At 40.3% G+C, this 17732-nt stretch overlaps 1 protein-coding gene across 1 annotated transcript in view; it reads left to right on the forward strand.

Moving 5' to 3' along the window:
- The window catches only part of VPS13C (vacuolar protein sorting 13 homolog C), a 154097-nt gene extending 141513 nt beyond the window's left edge, over positions 1 to 12584 (forward strand). The window contains exons 80-83 of the mRNA XM_019533418.1: positions 5198 to 5289; positions 7071 to 7194; positions 8052 to 8135; positions 10176 to 12584. Of these exons, the coding sequence (XP_019388963.1) occupies positions 5198 to 5289; positions 7071 to 7194; positions 8052 to 8135; positions 10176 to 10277 (402 nt within the window). The 3' untranslated portion in view covers positions 10278 to 12584. The remainder of the gene's footprint in view (positions 1 to 5197; positions 5290 to 7070; positions 7195 to 8051; positions 8136 to 10175) is intronic.
- The last annotated feature ends 5148 nt before the right edge of the window (positions 12585 to 17732 follow it).

A 17732-nucleotide genomic window follows, 5' to 3' on the forward strand; every position in this document is an offset into this window, starting at 1 on the left:
GTTGCTTTGATTTTTAAGTAGAAATGCAGGTTCTAGGGTGGATATTATTCTGCAGCTTAAATATTTTTCAGTGCATTGTTGTGCTTCCTGGCCTGTTACATGAAAAAGGGAAAAAGTAGTGCACACTGAAAACAGGCTGCTGTGTTGTGCATAAATACAGCACTTCTAGGCTAGGGACAGACATTCAAAAAGCCTGAGCCTGAATTGATTCAGCCTTTGCAGGTTAGTGCAACCTGCAAAGCTTGAACTGATTTTGGAGGTGGTTAGATATTCCCTTTTCTTTCTAGAAATGCAGGCACATGCCTGCAGTGGCTCAGGCTAGAAGCTGGGGGGCAATAGAGTAGTTCTCCCTTCCCTTCTACAGGGCTGAGCTGGGGGGTGTGTGGCAAGGCTCCAGCAGGCAGCTCTAATTATTTCTCCCCCTCCTAAGCATCTCCGCAGAAAATGTTTATCACCCCTAACTCAGTGTTTATCAGCTTATTAAGAAAACAGAGCTTCTCTCCAAGCTTTTCTTAAACAGCTTTTCCAAGGAAGGACATTACACTACCTGTTGATTTAGCTCCAAAAGGTCTGTCTGACCTTGTAGTCTCCCACAGCACCGACTATAGCCAGCATGTGGTCTGCTAGCTAATGCTGACGTGTCTGTGTAAGACAGAGGGGTGGTGGGAATAACCCCTGCTTAGCAGGCAGAAGCCAGGCAGAGCTCTGTGCCTGCAAGTCTCTGCTGGAGCTCCAGCCAGGGAGCAGAGGGGAGGGGCCAGCCCTACTGTGGAGCAGAAAGCCCCACCCAGCCCAGAGAGGGTGCCTGGATGCTGGGAGAGGCTAGTTTATCTTAAACCAGCAAGGGGTCTGAGACAGACATTGCCTAAGCCGGTTTGAGCCAAATCAGTTAAACCTCGTTGAATGTAGTATCAGACTTATCTCAAACCGGTTTCAGCCATTTTCAAACTGCTTTATGTGCACTGAACAGCTGTTCTGTTACAGGTTTAAACCAGTTTCTGATCACTTAAACCAGTTTGTGTGTAATGTCTGTCCCTAGCCCTACAGTTTCCTAAATCTAAGTTGTGTGGATTAGAATGTAAAAAAACCCAAACTTTTCTACACTTAATTTTCACCACTGAATCTTATTTCTGTGGAAATTCACGTACTCGGCCATGGACAGATGTTACATTTGTAACACTAAATATACCTTTGGTGCTAGAAAAAGCATGAATAACCAGTTGAGCTGTTTGTAGTGGTACGAAAAGGGTGCAAGTGCTTTAAAACAGTAGTGCTTTTTCAAAAAGGAGGTTCCTTGTAGGGTTACAAACCTGTATATAATGCCTGCATAGTTGATTGTAGTAGTATAGGGATCTTTTGCACCTCCAGAATTGCATAATTTCCTGCTTTCCTTCTGTCCCCCTCACCACTACCTCTTACAGTTGGGAAGGAGGGAGGGAGAGTGCCAGCAGTGAGGTTCGTAGATTCATAGATGCTAGAGTCGGAAGAGACCTCAACAGATCGGGTCCAACCCCCTGCACTGGGCAAGAAAGAGTGTTGGGGTCAGATGTTCTCAGCCAGCTGTCTAACTAGCCTTCCCTTAAAGACCCCCAAGGTAGGGGAGAGCACCACCTCCCTCAAAAGCCCATTCTGAATTTTGGCCGCCCTTACAGGGAAGAAGTTTTTCCTGATATCTAGCCTAAATCTGCTCTCTGTCAGTTTGTGACCATTGTACAACTGAACAAGTGAACTGTTCTGCATGCCTCGGTTTTCAGGAGATGCATCCTAGAACAGAGGGGGAAGTGGTTGCAGTAGGAGGGTAAGAGAGCAGAGAGCTCAGACAGACTAACAGGTCACACTGTGCAGAGGAATTGAGATAAAAAATTAATCATCCCAGGTTTCCAATCTACAGCTGTTTCTGTTGTAAGGAAGGACTTCATTTACTTATTTAAAGCAGCATGGGCAAAATATGGCCCACCATCAGATTGGATCTGGCCTGCAGGTGAGCAGCTGGCAACTCATTGGATCTGGCCTGTGGGCAGCTGGTAGCTTGGGCTCCGTTCTTGTTGTGGTGGTAGGTAAGTAGGCGGGGCTGTTTCCACTGCGCGGGGTGGGCAGGTGCGACCAGTTCCACCCATCAGTATCAGCTCTTGACAGGCATCAGCTGTGGATGCCACTGGCAGGTTTGGAGCCCCAATGGAGAACCTGCCAGCTGTATCCACTATTGATGCTCTGTCCTTCCAGCACAATGCAAACTCCCATCTGGAGCTGACCTGGAACCTGCTGGTGGTATGAGCTGTGGATCCAAGCAGGGGCTTCTGCTATGCTGGGTGGATAGCTGTCAGCTATGGACACTGCCAGCAGGTTCTGTATTGGGGCTGCAGAACTTGCTGGCTGTGCCCGCAGCTGATGCTGCTGCACACCTATCACAGCAGAAGTCCTCATCTGGATCCACAGCTGAGCCTTGGGGTTTCTGGCAAACTACAGATCCAGCTTGGTTCTGGAGGGAGGTGGGGAGATGGTGACAGAGAGAGAAGAGTGGGAGAGAGATAGAAATTGCACTTTAAGTCCCCAAAACTCATTAAGTAGCCCTCCAGCCAAAATAGTTGCCCACCCCTAATTTTAACATGTGTGACTTTTTTCAGTAGGCTGCCTCTTTTAGGCAGTCTTAGTTGAAGGAGTAAAGAGCTGTAGAAGTTGAAGAGGACAGCAGACTTCCCAGTCTGCTCCCTGTAGGGTACCTTGGATGTCCTAGTTGCACATACCTCAAGGCAGAGCTGGCAGGAATGCTACAACTCTTTTAGGTGAGAAGAGGATGAGATGGTGTGCACCACTGGTATAAACCCAGTTACTTCATTTACCGTGGTACAATGAGGTAAGAAAGAAGGAGCAGGAATGCCCTCTGCTTTGCACAGCACCACCAGCTGCAAAGTATGAGGGGAATGTACACTCTGCAGGCAAGTCAGAGTTAAGTTGCCACAGTGATCAAAAAGGTGGTTTAAAAAAAACAACAAGAAAACACTTAAAAGGGTAGAATCCTGTAGTTGCCTTTTTAGGCCCTGCCTAATGTGTTGGGATTTCTGACAAGGACCATTCCAACTGGCAGAACGAGTGCTGCTTCCCCAGCTGTGGGTGTGAGGCCTGGACGGTGTTAGATTCTTAGAGCTGAGCTATGCTGGCTAGTGCTGCATACTTGCTTAGCCCCCCCCGCCAAGTAGCACAGGACACCCTGATTTGTAACGGAGGCTAGGAAGAGGCAGAGCTGCCCAGGCTCATTCTGTGAACAATTTTAAAAGCACTGTTTATGTAATAATTCTTTTTTTAAAAAAAGAGGATTTTTGAGAAGTTTTAAATAGATATTTTAACTTGAAATCTAGACTACTAAAAGGAAAGGGGGGGAAAAAAGTAATGCTGTTGCTTTTGTGTTCTTCTACCCAGTGGTTCTGAACTGGGATGCCTCTTATTTCAGAAAAGTTGCTTAGAGTACCTTTAGGTGTCTTGAGTCTAAAAAGGCTGAGTAACAGTGCTCTAGGCAGTGTCAAGTTTTCTGTTCATTCACCCCAGTGTCCTAAGGGAATGCCCCTGACATGAGCCTTAGGTATTACTGAATTCTGTTCATTCTGTAGCATCATCTAGATGTATTGTAACATGATTAAGTCAGCCAATGCCAGTATGTTAAAAGATTGGAACTATATACATAAAACTTGCACAGATTCCCAAAGTAGCTACAATTCTGTACTTTACATGGGTGAGGGGGTGTTTTAATTATAGTGGTTCCTGGACAGCTGCTCTGATTAAAACAGCTCACTCTCACATGTATTAAGCCCCTGTGGATTTTCAAGTGGCCTCAGGATGCTCTATCTAAAGCTCGTTAAATGAAGTTTAGATAAAGTGCCCCCACAGTAATTTTAAAGTGCACGAGGGGCTTAATGCATGTGATGAGGAGGTGACACTGGAGCAATTAATAGTTTGTTCTAACATGTTCTAATTAGAATGTGAATGAGCACTTGTATAGGCAGCCCTTCTTGGGGGGAAAAAAAACAAACCACAATTATGGTATATTTGTTTGGATTGCTGATTTGAATCCCTCACCAGTCATGCATGTTTCAATTGTAGGTAAGTATAAGCCAGGCTCCAGCTCATGTCCTGAGCCCAGCACTTATTGGCTAATTACCTCTCTGCCCCCAATTTAGCTCTCTTGGAGATTACCAACCTTCACTGTGTTTTCCCAAGCCCAGAGGTTAAAGTGGGTAGTAACACAGGAAAGACCTTGATTTTGATCATTGCATGATTATCTCATAGTGTGAAAAACAAGGTGTGTGAATTTCCATCTGCATATGTAATTGTGGAATTAATTTTGTGCGTTTTAAATGCGACTTCTTCATTGCTTAGAATGCATTATTTGTTTCACACTGATATTATTTACTGTAATCTAGCTTCATTGCATCCCTGTTCCTCTAACCATATTGTCAGATCATCAAGAATCTTATGGTTGTTTACACTACTAGCCATTTATGTAAATTAGTGGAGGTGTGAATTTGGATCATTTTAGGATTTTGGCGCTAATTAGATGTCAACTTTTATCTGGATCTATAACTTCCTCTGGTGTTTCAGAAAGAAAAGTTGCTATTATTGCATGTAAATCCCAGATCCATAATTGGAAGCCTTGTGTAATCTGGAGGAAGTCATAGCCAGTTATCAGAAACACATGATGAGATGCTGGATTTAATATGCATCTTCTTTCTCAGCCTATATGTTCAATGAATGTCTCCCCTTTCTGTTGTGAGTATTTTGAAATAAATGCTCCAATCCCGAGATGTGTTGAGTATGTGCAACTTGGTAGTTTCTTATACTGAACACATCTCTCTGGGTCATGCTCAGGTATATTCTTTAAAGATACTCTCACAGGATCCTCACTCTTGCCTTCAGGCTTCCAGCGGAAGGCATGCAATGCGCTAAGTGACAGAAAAAAGAAAATACAGTTGGGAATTGGAGGGCCGCATCTCACTACAGTGATTATGTCCCACCTTTTGTAGGAGGAAGAAGCAGAATAGACTTCCCAAATACCTCTGCTCTGGGAGTGAAAATACTGTGAGGGGTATCTTTAAAGAACCAGAAACAGCAGCTAGCTTTTTAATTTTTGTGCTCAAGGTTCTAATTTAGAGTTGAATATTGTAAGTACTTTCATTGAATAAATACTTTTTTGTTTTTGTTTTAGAATTCACATATCAGAAAGTTGGAAAAAGAGATTTATCGATACCATTGTGCACTTCCAGGAAGCAAGAAAGCAAACCTCCTTGTTACCAATAGGTATTACTATTACAAAACTTAATGCGTCTTGTAACAGCTGCTTTCGGGAGCTATTTCTTGGTATCTGAAGAACAGAACACAATTATTTGTTGTCCTGTAAAACAGTTGTTATTCTTTGCTCATCTTTCTTGTTTTTTTCCTTGGTGTTTATTTTTTTTAGATTCTTCTCACATTTTGATAGAATAAGTATATTTAAATGAGAGCCAAATCTTACTGATGCATTTCTGATGCAACATCTTAATGTCATTGTTTTGTGACGCTTTGCATCTGATTATAGTGGACTGGGAAGCTCTCTATATGTTCAAATGAAATGAACAGCCACAAGGAACAGTTAATTTTTCCTGTGCTAAATTATTGGACGCGGTATGACAAGGTTTTTTTTTTCCTTCAAGATTTTGCTAATGACTTTCATAATATTTTCCCCTCAATTTTAGGTTATATTGAAATCAAAATTGTAGCTGTTGCAAAGATGAAGCTGTTGAAAATTCAGGAGGATTTCTCGCCTTGGTTCTTAATTAAAACTATTTGCTATAGCACTTATTTACTCCCATATTCTGACATCCCAGTCTCCTTACTCTGTTAATCTTCTAGATGAGGCATCAAACGTGAGAAAAAACTGTATGCCTTGCAAATTGGGGAATTGCTGGTAGAACACAAGTTCTTAGGTCACCGTCTAAGTCTTGGAGACAGTGGTGGGTTGAAAACATTTAAATGGAGGCAAAGGGCTTGTTTATACTGGCACACGTGATGCTTCCTCTCATTCAACACCAAAGTCTGGAAATGAGGTAGTGTAGCTGCTTACAGCAGCTCTGAATGCTCACCCTAGTGCCACTTGAAAGCAAAATGCTCAGAGCTTTCCTAAGACGGCTGTGCTGTCTCATTTCCAGTACTTGTCATGTGCAGAGTAGCAGTGAGTCAGGGGTGTGCCTCAGCAGTGGCCCTGGTTCTAGTGCAGAGGTAATGTAGACATGCTCAAAAAGCATGTGAATTGTGTTCTTACGCTCAAAATACATTTCTTTCTTACCTTTGTGATCAAATGAAGCAACTTGTCAATTATGAGACCCAGATGTGCCTGTTTAGTTTTACTGACACTCGTCCACCTTGAAATCCTTAATGCAACAGAAAGGATTTGTTCAAAGTTCTGCTTAGGTTTGGTTAGTGGTGGAGCTTTAATGCTCGTCTTCATTGCAGAGTTAATTCAAGGTATACCCTTGAAGTGTCTTCTATTCAGATGCCTGTCCATGTACACACAGCTCTAACCCACATTTAGTTGACCCCTCAAATCATCTGTTGAAATTAGGGTTCTGGTGACTTGAGCTGATAGTGCAGTTTGGATGCAGTTAAAGTCACTAAGATATAAGTTTGAGTTTGTCAACAGCTGCCAATCCAGTCATTCCATGCTGCAAACCATGTGGTTAGTAGCTAAGCTGTTTAGAAACATGCCTTCACTTAATCCTGTCTAGGTTTAGGCCTACTGGTGAGCCATTGGTGTTCAGCTGTAACGAAAGGGGGTTCTAACCAGCTTTTTATCAAGACTCTACTCATTTGCTTCTGTAGACCAGGCTGAAATTCAGATTTCATTGCACGCATCTTGATTTCGAATTGTAAGTAGTTCCTAGTATCTGCCCAGTGACTCGTACAGACCTACAACCATAGCCTCAGATTGAATATAACTAATTTTGTTAGACAGTACCAAACCTAGGGTTGCTTTATTTTGACAAAATCTTGGTTCAGGAGAAAGGTTCAGTGTTAATCAATGCTGCTTGCTCTTCTTTGAACAGGAGGGTGATGCACGTAAAAGAAGTGGAGATCTTGGGTCATGTAACAACAGAGTGGGATTACTTATTTGAAGATTTTGTGCAGCCTCCTTATTATGAAGCAAATGTTCTAAAAATCTGTGTTAAGGTAAGATGCATTCATGTAAATAAAATATTTGCATCTCCAGTGTTAGGGTTTTTGTTTTTTATGTAACCAAATTTTGATTCAGTACTTATTCTGTTGTATCCCCAGCCCCTGACTTTATATGTATGAAGTTGTCAAAGCATTTAGTGATTGTTCTGTTGTGATGACTGCCTTTGTAAAATCTTTTATTTGAATGGTATATATGAGAAAACAAACTTGTAAGATTATTAAAGCTTATGTTTATAACAAACTGATCTTTTAAAAACTGGGTCTTTGAGCAATAAAATGGTGACATCCATATTTAAATTGTAGTATTCTGTGCTCAACCCTTCACTGTGTTTTTGAATAGAACTGACTTTTTGTTGTATGACTAGTCATTTACCTGCAAACTATGGGAATAGGGATATGTTTTAATGATTAATCAGTAGTGTTAAGTTATCAAGTGAACTAGTTGGTAACATTTTAAGACTCCAGGCTGGTGTGACCTGGTTTGTCAGAGACAGGCAAGCGGCCAGGCACTAAGAACTAGTCGCCATGGCTACTTTTTCCCCAAGGCATCATAGAGAGAATGCCTGTAGACTGTAGGTTGCTACTGTCTAGTCCAGTTCCATGATGTTGACACTCTGAAATTTACCAGTAAAAGATATGTAAAAAGATATGCTTATATCTGTCTTTAAACACAGATGCTTTCGTAATAAAACACAGTAATTACTGGAGAAGCGACTTATCAATTTTGTGTAATCTAATATAGATCTGTATAGATGTACAAGGTGATGTAATTTAAAATAAACATTTAAACACCCAATATTGGTCTCCATTCTGCAAGTCACAGTAACTGAAATGTTGTTACTCCTTAACAGGATCACAGGTTATTCCACAAAAGAGATAGCCAAGGTCAAGAATGTGTGAAGGCAATTCACCTTCAGGATGAAGCAACAGCAAAGGTAATTCTTGTTTTAGTTTGTGATTGGGTTTTCAGGGATTTTTTTTTCCTGTCACTACTAATGTTGTAATTCAGCTTCTCGCTAAAGTTACTGAAGTTATAATACCAAACATAGAACTTTGCTCGCTGCATGAGAGAATTCTTATAATTCAAAACATACTGATAAAAATGCATCAGGACATCCAAGAATATATTTCGAAGCAGAAGACCCCCAAGGTCCCTCCCCAGAAGTTTTAAATTTCTGAGAACTGGCTGGAATGCACTGCAGCATTAATAATTGGTATGAAGGAATGGTTGACTTTGGAACTCTTGCCTTCTTGTGAGGAGCAAGGAAGGTTGCCCACGAAGGGTTACTGTTGTCAGAAAAGATGTAAGATCTCCCATTTTATTACCAGGTCCCCATTGACAGCCATTTATTTTGTTGAAAGTTGTGGTGTTGGACTTCTCAGCATCGGGCACTTTGAGCCACTTGCCTGCAGAGGGCTTTGAGCTATGTCTCCCCTCTGACTCCCTGTCCAGATCTTTCAGTCTTTTTCTAATGTCAAGTTTTCCAAACGCGTTGAATTCTGTTTCTCTTCTCTTGACTCTCCCCAGTTTGTCTCGAACTTTCTAAAGTTGTGCCCAAAATTGTATGTGCTTTTCCGGCTGAGTTGCTGCTGGAGCAGACTTCTTTCCACCTGTATCTTGCATATGACTTCCCAGCACAAGACTTTTCTATGCAACAGTGCCATAACATTTGGCTCCTTCAGTCTGCCTCAACCATAACTCATCTGAGATTCCTTCTTCCTGTTTTGCTGCTTAGACCATGAATCCCCATTTTTGTATTTTTGCTTTGTGGTTTCTCTCTTCAAAGTTCTTAGACTACTTATTTTTGTCTTTGTTGTTCTTAAATTCTAGTCTTGTCCTCTAAAGTGCTTGCAGTCCCTTACCACTTGGTGTCCTCTGCAAATTTATGAATGTACTGTTTTGTTAATGAAAATAATAAGTGGGTCAATCTGTCCTGGCCCTTTCATTTTGACTGAGCCATTGATACATGCATCTTGTCCAAAAGAATAGTTGTGTTCCCCACCCCCCGCTTTCCCCACTCCCCAAGCACTTGGGTATTGGCTATATCAGGGGTTGTCAACTGGAGGTATGCAAGAAGGCCCTATGGCTTATGTGCAGGCAGGCGGGGATGGAGCGCTGGCATGCACCATTCTGCTCTGCCGCACAGGCACTGCCCCCCACGGCAGACACGGGGGGGAAAGCTTGCACCATCCTGTGCTGCCACACTATCCTGTGTACCAGCTGCCCCCCTCCCCCCGCTGGCTACCAGGGGTACACTGGTCCATGTCGGGCCTCCAAAGGTACACTTAAACAAAAGGGTTGAAAACCGCTGGACTATGTTGAGTCTTAAATCTTGTAGAATTTTAGGTGCCTAAACTTGGCTGAACATCTAAATGAACTAACTGTGAACATGGTAAATTCCACATGCTTGGCTATCTAGAAGTCAGGCCAGTTCCATAGGATATAGATTCAGCAGAGTACCTGAAGTGGTATGCCCAACTTTACCCATTCAAGATTGCTCAGTCTCATTCATAGGGCATTTATCTGCTTTAACTATGAGGACACCCAGTGACTTCAATGGGTTGTTCACAAGTAGATGATTGGGTACATGTGCTAAACCATCTTATTCTTTTAGGGCCCCTATGCCTTGCTTCAGGCATACTAATTAGAACATTTTGGTCGAAGTATATCTATGCTGCTGGTACTACAGTAGTGCTAATTCCTATTAAATGGTGAATGTTTTTCATTTAAAAAATTTTTTTAAAAAAAAAATTGTCACATTGACAGCTGGTATTGGCAACCTGCTTTAAACAGGGGGTTAGACTAGGTGACCTCCTGAGGTCTGTTCCAACACTGATTTTTCTATGATTCTGTTTGTAGATTTATGATATTTTCAGAAATAGACTTCTCCAGAAATCCCATAATTCAGTATATTGCAACTGTTTTAATAAAGGAGTCAAAACATTTTCTTTATTGTTTTTCATTTGCTTAACAGAGGATATACCATGCTATTTGTGAAGCCCAAGCAACAAGACAACAGCAAAAGTTGGTGAAGCAAGCATCATTGAAACTGACGAAACCACAGGCATTACCTTAATAGCAACAATCAGGGTTTGCATTTGGTTTAACCTGTGGTATATGATCTTACCCCTAAAAGAGGCTAGAAGAAGACATTTGGATTCGTTTTAGAAAAAAAATAAAAAACGTTTACTGTCTTCCTGTAGGGTGTAGCTGCTATGCCACACTTTCATTTCAGCAAATGAATTTGCACTATAAATGTTAAAAATGAGTTCGCAAAACTAATAATTTTATTTTTTTGAAAAATTAGTATATGTAGCTGTAATGAAATTTAATTAGGAAGTTTAAAAAATATTATGCTTAAACATACTTTTGATGTTTACTTCACATGTAACAGTCCTGGAAGAAATTATAGGGACTCTTTTTGTAATCTTGCACTTTTGAGTAATGTAAAGGATGTGGGTAGGTGTATTTTGAAACAACAAATTAGTATTTCATTTATAGTGAAAGAGCAGGCTGTAAATCCCTTAAAAAAATTGAAAACGTATTTGTTGTGTTATATCTTTTTGTAGGTAAAATAGGAAGGATTTAATAAATAGATTTCACATTAATATTGGCTGTATTTCTCCTTCCCTACAAAAACAGTTTTTATGACAATATATTGAAGTTGATAAAATGTGTCCATGTTGTTGTACATATTTGACTTGTCTAGTATGTGCCATTTAAGGTGAATAATCATCTGAAAGCGGTGGTTTTATTAAGTGTATCTTGTCTGTCCCTGTTCTTATCTTGACTACTGCTTGAGTGTCCAGTTCAGCAAAGTGCTTAAGCATATGCATAATCCGTAAGAGTACCTCTACTCCTGTTGACTTCGTGGAGATGAGTCATGCTTAGCATTAGGCACATGGTTATTCATCTTTCCAGACTAAGGCATATATGACTAATTGGTATATTGAGGGCTGCCACTTCTGGTTTCAGGTATGAGAGAGTGTGCCGTACATATACTTCCTTCTGTAAGCCATCTTTTTTTTAAACTTCTCAGGTGAAAAACCCCCCCACAATAAATGGTCTTTATTTTTCATTTTTGCACTAGAAAGTAATATCTGCTCAAATGAACTATGATAGGATAAGAGTATGATGCAAAGGCAGTGGTGTTGTATAGATGTGTTCTCATTCAGTGTTTTGAGCTTCCATGGAGGATCCACATTTCTATGCTAGAATTAAAGTCCTCCCAAACATACAAAGGTTATTGGGTTCTAGAGTTCTACTCTTGGTCAGTACATAAGCATTCTGTCTCCTTTTGAAAAAAAATGAAACGCATTTTAGATGGTTGAAAATGTCTCTTTCAAATATAAAGGAAATTTGAGCTTTTGATTCACTTACTGCCACTCTGTCCATGAACAGTTTGTAATTCTGTATAGCACAATATAAAAAAATTAACTGTGGCCTTAGGTTTTGGATGCAGTCTAGAAACCTTCTCTTAAATGTGTATTTCTAACCTAATGTGTAATCAATTAACAGAACGACCTGCCTGTTATTCTGTACTTTTCAAATACTGTATTTTAAAATACTGATAAAATAAAATTTTATATGCAGTTACCCCTGGCTTGAATCAAATAATAAAACAAGCTTCAACTTCTGGGTTAAAGGTATAAATGTTCTGAAATATTACTGTTTTATAGACATGATGTTGGTATATTGGGAAAGGAGTACTCCAGTAAATTTAGATTACTAACTTGCATATTGCACAAATCATCTTCCTTTCCAAGCTTCCTGAGCTGAGCCTGTGGAAGAGAAATCTGACAAATTTTGTTAGAAATTGAACGCATTGCATTCCCTTTCCCACCTCACTTCACAAACCTGTTTATTTTTAATATGGATACTCAGAGATGCTTTCACTTTAGTTTTTTAATTTCTATTGCAGATGTTGTCGAAGGCTTCTGTTAAAACCCAGTCGTTATTCGTTTTTCAAGATTGTTGCTGGTAGGTGCTATAGGCCCTAGGTCATTGGTGCATTGGCATCTTCCCCATGTGAAAGTGGGTTAAGGAGATTCCCTGGGGAAGAATCACCTCAGACCACCTGATGGGACCACTTCATGGGGCTCTTCCTCCCTTGCACCCCAACCTTACCACACCCAGACATCAATTCCAGAGCAGGTCACTCAGGGCTGTTTCTCCTAGGCAGAGCTATTTCTGTCCCCTGTCCCAGGATTGGAAAGGCTGAGCGCATAGCCCTTTTAACCTCCCTGAGGCCAGTCTTCCACAGGGGTCACCGCCCCTTTTTAAGTCTACACACAAACCCCTTCCTGGGCCCTTCTAGAGGCAGACCAATAAGTCTAAGTACAGCAAAAGATACCAGCTGAGGCAAAAGATGAGGTGGCAATAAGGAAAAAAAAAAAAGGAAATGAAACCAGGCACGGTCCTAAACTGCTCTGGATCTTCTTTCCCTACCCTTCCTGGCACCTACTTATTGGTAGTGGCCCTGGACCTGCTGCTCTTTGTCAATCTAGCTTCCCACATGGGCACTTCATCCAGCAGTGGTCCCTCAATCTCCTGAGCCTTCTTCCCTATGCCTTTTGCTTTGCCTAATCCTCCACAGGCTGGCATCAGGAAAAGAGCTTCCTGGCATTTCTGATCTCTCAATGCTGGAGTCTCTCTCTGGCTGCCCTTCTCCGTGGCTAGAAGTACCCAGCACGGGTCCCTTTTTACCAATCCAGACAAAGCATACACTCCGAAAATGCAACATGTTGCTGCTCACATCTGTGGTGGTCTTCCGTTACCCTGAAGTAAGTAAAAGGAAGGATACCTTTTTTTCAGCAGTTCCTCCTGCTTTAAAAAGCTTCCCGGACAAAGATGAAAAATGAATAGCAAGTAACTTGGGTAGAATTGTGATTGGTTGAATTTTCTTTATTCTTTTAAGAGCAGAGGTGATATAACTCAAAACAGTTGCTGCATCTGAGTTGAGAGATCTATCCCTTATGGAAAACTTATTTCCAAATTAATTTCCTTTGAACCACCATACTTTACTCTGGGCTGACTTATTTGGGTGAATTGAAACTTTTATTTCCAGTTTTGTTAATTGTGTAATTATTTTATACATATTCATCATAATACATAACATCTTTAATTTTCCCTAAGCCTGAGGAAGGGCACATGAGTCCAAAAGCTTTCATAGAAAGAATTTTTTTTTTTTTGCAGTTTCTTAGTTGGTCTAATAAAATGTATCATCTCTGAACGAAGAGTTAGTTCTGCATTTCTTATTAAAACTTAAATGTTCTGTTAATGTAACTTACACTGACCATAGACACTGAATGTGAGTGATTGTGACTGAATCGTACGGAATAATAAAATATTATCTCTTCATATAGGAAGGACTGTATATTCAGAGATAAATTGAGCAGTAAAGGTGCCAAATTTTTATTCACTTGACGTGCGATTGGCTAAGAGAGGCACCCACTGTGTCTTTGTCAATAAAACATTGTTCAATTTGATATACTTCTGGAGAAGAAAAGAGCTTGATCTTACAAATTCTTGCAGTTAGAAAGTTTAAACTTCACAGCAGGGATGAGTAGCAGGTGATAATGTGGTAACTTTGTCAATACTACTAACATAATAATGTTTTGTTATAATATGCATTTCAAACAAATCTATTTCAGCAAGTGTATAATTATTGAATTTTATCTATATTTTGAGTAAAAATCAGTGAATGTCTCCTACTATTCATTGCATAATATTTTACTAAATGTCAGTATTTAATATATTAACGTGCATCTTCAGTTGGCGTCCATTGATTGACTTTCCTGGGACATGTTGTATCATTTCACCTTCTTCATATACTTGGAATAAAGTGGTAATATTTAAGAAGGAAAATGATAATTTGCAACAACTACTATGTATTCAATAAGTATACGGTCCAAGTCTTATATTCTGTCCTCCTTTTAAAAAGTATCCATCTGTGTTAACACCTGAACGTGAATTCTCCAAACAGATGGCAATACAGCACTAACTTAAATGGGCCAAGTGTTAATACTGTAAGAAACGACATGGAAAGCCCTTAAATCATATGGCACTGCTTAGGTCAATGTATGTTTCATTCAAATAAACCAATTACTGATTTTCTTTTACAACAGTTCCCCATAGTGTGTGTGCTGCTGTTAACAATGAGACTTTATATATGTGTGCGTCATAAAGGACAAATTGAAATAGTTCAAACATTTATTTCACATCTGAATACATAGTAAAAAAAAAAAAAAAATTATACTCAGTGCAGGAATACTGGTCTGTTGCTAATGCTTCCTGGTTGTGCCATTCCTTTTCTTGGACTGTGGATATCTTATTTGCATGAGTGCACAATGAATATGCAAATCTCCCTAGTCAAGCTATTATAATTTCTCTGTTCTGATTTGCTCCTGTCTGGAGTTTTCAAGTTGTTTGTTAGCAGCTAAGATGGTAGTTTAATCTGTTCACTTGATTTAGCTGAAGCAGAAAAGCTTAAGTGAATGTGAAAGGGGGAAAATATCCAAAAGGAGAGAAAGTAACCCGTCAAAAAGAATGTGTGAAGTTAAACCTTTTCATTTTATTTCATTCCATCCTCTCCTTCCTTTTTCAGTACAGGTCAGCAGGGATTTTATCCCAGAAAGACGATTGTATGTTTTTGCTTACACAGTTTTCAGTGAGCGTGTCCAATGCCTCTGTCCCAATTTAGTCTCCAAATAATAGACTGGTCTTTTTGGGCCAAAAGGCCTTGATATATACAACTGGTGGGGGCGGGGGAGAATGAGGAGAGTGAAGTCAAGATGAAGAAATAAAGGAAGGACAGGATAGTTCTAAAAGACTCAAGCTTTTCATTTTAAGAAGAGCTGATATAAAATGTCTACCAAGGGTCTGCTAACACAAATTTTCATTACATGAGTCAACATGAAAAATGCACTTTCTGATTATGGGAACAATACATATGCAGTTACAACTTAAGCTCAATGACTTCTATGAACCTGGCTGTCTTTTTCTGGTGGTGTTTTGAGTTGGTGAGGATCTTTTTTTTCTTTTCTATTGCCAGATTTACTACTTCTAGCCTCTGCTTCAGTTAAAACTGTAGTACACTTAAAGTTTCATCCTCTGTTGTACAACTCTGGGAAGGAGAGAATGATTAGTTAATACCTGGGATACAGATGTGTTTGAGGTGGAATGGTGTGGAAATTAAAATTATACTCTTGTGTTTGATAGGACTAAGTGATGGATGTACAAAGTAGTTTCTTATTCCCCAAGTCTGTAGTCTTGGAATGATGATGTGGGACAGGAAAGGGGAAGAGACTTACATAATCGCATACACATTTTGATGCTATGTGCACAGAGGTATGAAGACAGTTTTTGGAAAGTGAGTAAACCCATTGCAGCAGTGCTTGCTAATGTACATTCATTTAACTTTCTTTGAGAACCTTGAGTCCCAACCCCACTACATTTGTCCTTTAAGTTGATACTTCCTTATGTTGAAAGAGCAAAGCTCTCATTTTGGAGAGTTGCCATTTTTAATCACTTCTCTGTTCACATATTTCTTCTTCTGCAGTGCTATATTGCCTAAATTAAATGGTCTTGTATTCATACCCATTGCCTCTCAGTTGAAGGATGCAGCATGCTGAGAAGCTTCGTCTTTGGCCTGTAGGTGGATAGATATAGCTTCCTTCACCATGTGCATAATCGCCTGAAATTACAAGTTGAGAAGAAGAAAGTCTACATAGAAGCGCATACCTAGACTGTTAATAATCAAGGTTGCCACTGTGGGACAGCTACAACCAGAATGCAGCTTAAAGATGAGTAGATACATGGTTGTCTTCAATGATGCATTTTTTTTTTTTTTTTTTAGTTTCTGGAAGACCAACAATTAATAACCTGGGTCCTTGGCCCTCTAGCCCTAGCGGCTGAGGGCCCCCTGTGGCAGGGCTGTGGAGAGCAGGGGGTTGTAGTGGGGCAGTGAGGGGCACTGGCAGAACCAGGGGACTGTTGTGGGGTGGGAGAGGGAGTGAGGGGCACTAGCAGAGCTGCAGGGCTGTGGCTTGGGAGTGAGGAGCCTGGGCCTGCATTCTGAGCTAAGGGGACAGGGGAAAGCTCTGATTTTTCCATAATAAACCCAAAATCAAACCAAAATGTATGGGTATTTAGAATATTTTTTTTTTATAGTGATTGAGGCACTGGTAGGCTTCCAAATTGCTTTAAAATTTACAAGTATATCAATAAAACATTGGGTTGAATTGATGCGCACACACACACACACACACACACACACACACACACACACGCGCGCGTGCACACACACACACACACACACACACACACACACACACACGCGCGTGTGCACACGTGTGTGTGCACGCATATGTATCAAACACAATTTTTTTTTATTGATATATAGTATGCCAATAATATATGATAGGCTCTCTCTCTCTCTCTCTCTCTCTCTAACACTAGTATTACATTTTAATCTCAGATTTTGGGGGTTTTATCAGAGAATTTGTGATATTTTACATCGGAGATGACCAGGATCTGTGGTGATCAGAAAAAGGATTGGTATGAAATGACTTTATAGGTGTATTGCCTATATCTCCTTGCTTATCAAAACTATAAAGTTGTTTGGAAAGTGTAGGACAGTTTAATTTCAATAGTAATTACTTAAGCAAATGTGATGAAAATGTCTCAGTATTCCATAGATATTCAGGCTGCTGAATGTGAAAATGAATGCTTGTCCTCTAGTTATATCTGTTTCTTTCACTGTGGTTGAGAAAGTAGTTTTAGCTGGGCTTGTCTGAATTGCAACATGGTCTCTATCATGTTCCAGGTTTAGTGCACTATAGATAAATTCTTGATTGTGAAGTCTGTGCCACTGAGCAAGACACTGCTTTATTCAGATGTCCCTGAGAATCCATGTTAGGCTAATGGAAAACGATGACACGCGTTCATTCAGAAACACGCGAGTGAGGGAAAAAAAAAAAACCCCCAAAAAAGCTTGCTTAATGACTTAACCAGGTTTAGTCTCAACTCTGGCCCCTTTAAATCAGCAGTATATCAGTAGAAAAAATCAAAAATAAAATGAGGAAGCACCTATGAAACTAAATTCAGTGTAGCATTAAAAATGTGCACAACTTATTGTACAAGTCACAGAAAAATAGTTAGTTTTTTCTCCCAAATGCTAGCCCAAACTAGGACCAATAATACACTTTTTAATGGGCCCCTTAATCCAGCCATTTTTATTCGGAGCATAGGCCATAGCTGAGTGGTCAGCCTACATCACTTGTGCCACAAGGAGCATGGGCAGCTTTTATCTGGCTTGTGGGAGGAGCAGAGAATACAGAAACAAAGGGCAGAAGGCAGAGCAAGAAATCAGGTAGGGAGAGGTGATTACAGTGGCACTGTTGGGGGAGGAGGGGAAGGATGTGAAGCTTACCTTATAACATGCCTACCAAAAAGTTAGGCCCCCCTCTGGGCTGTCATGGGAGCAAAGACAGAAGAACAGAAGGAAAATATTTCTAGAATTATTATGGAA

Source organism: Crocodylus porosus, unplaced genomic scaffold, assembly GCF_001723895.1.
Source record: "Crocodylus porosus isolate Cpor-Errol unplaced genomic scaffold, CroPor_comp1, whole genome shotgun sequence".
In the NCBI taxonomy this organism is placed as follows: Eukaryota; Metazoa; Chordata; order Crocodylia; family Crocodylidae; genus Crocodylus; species Crocodylus porosus.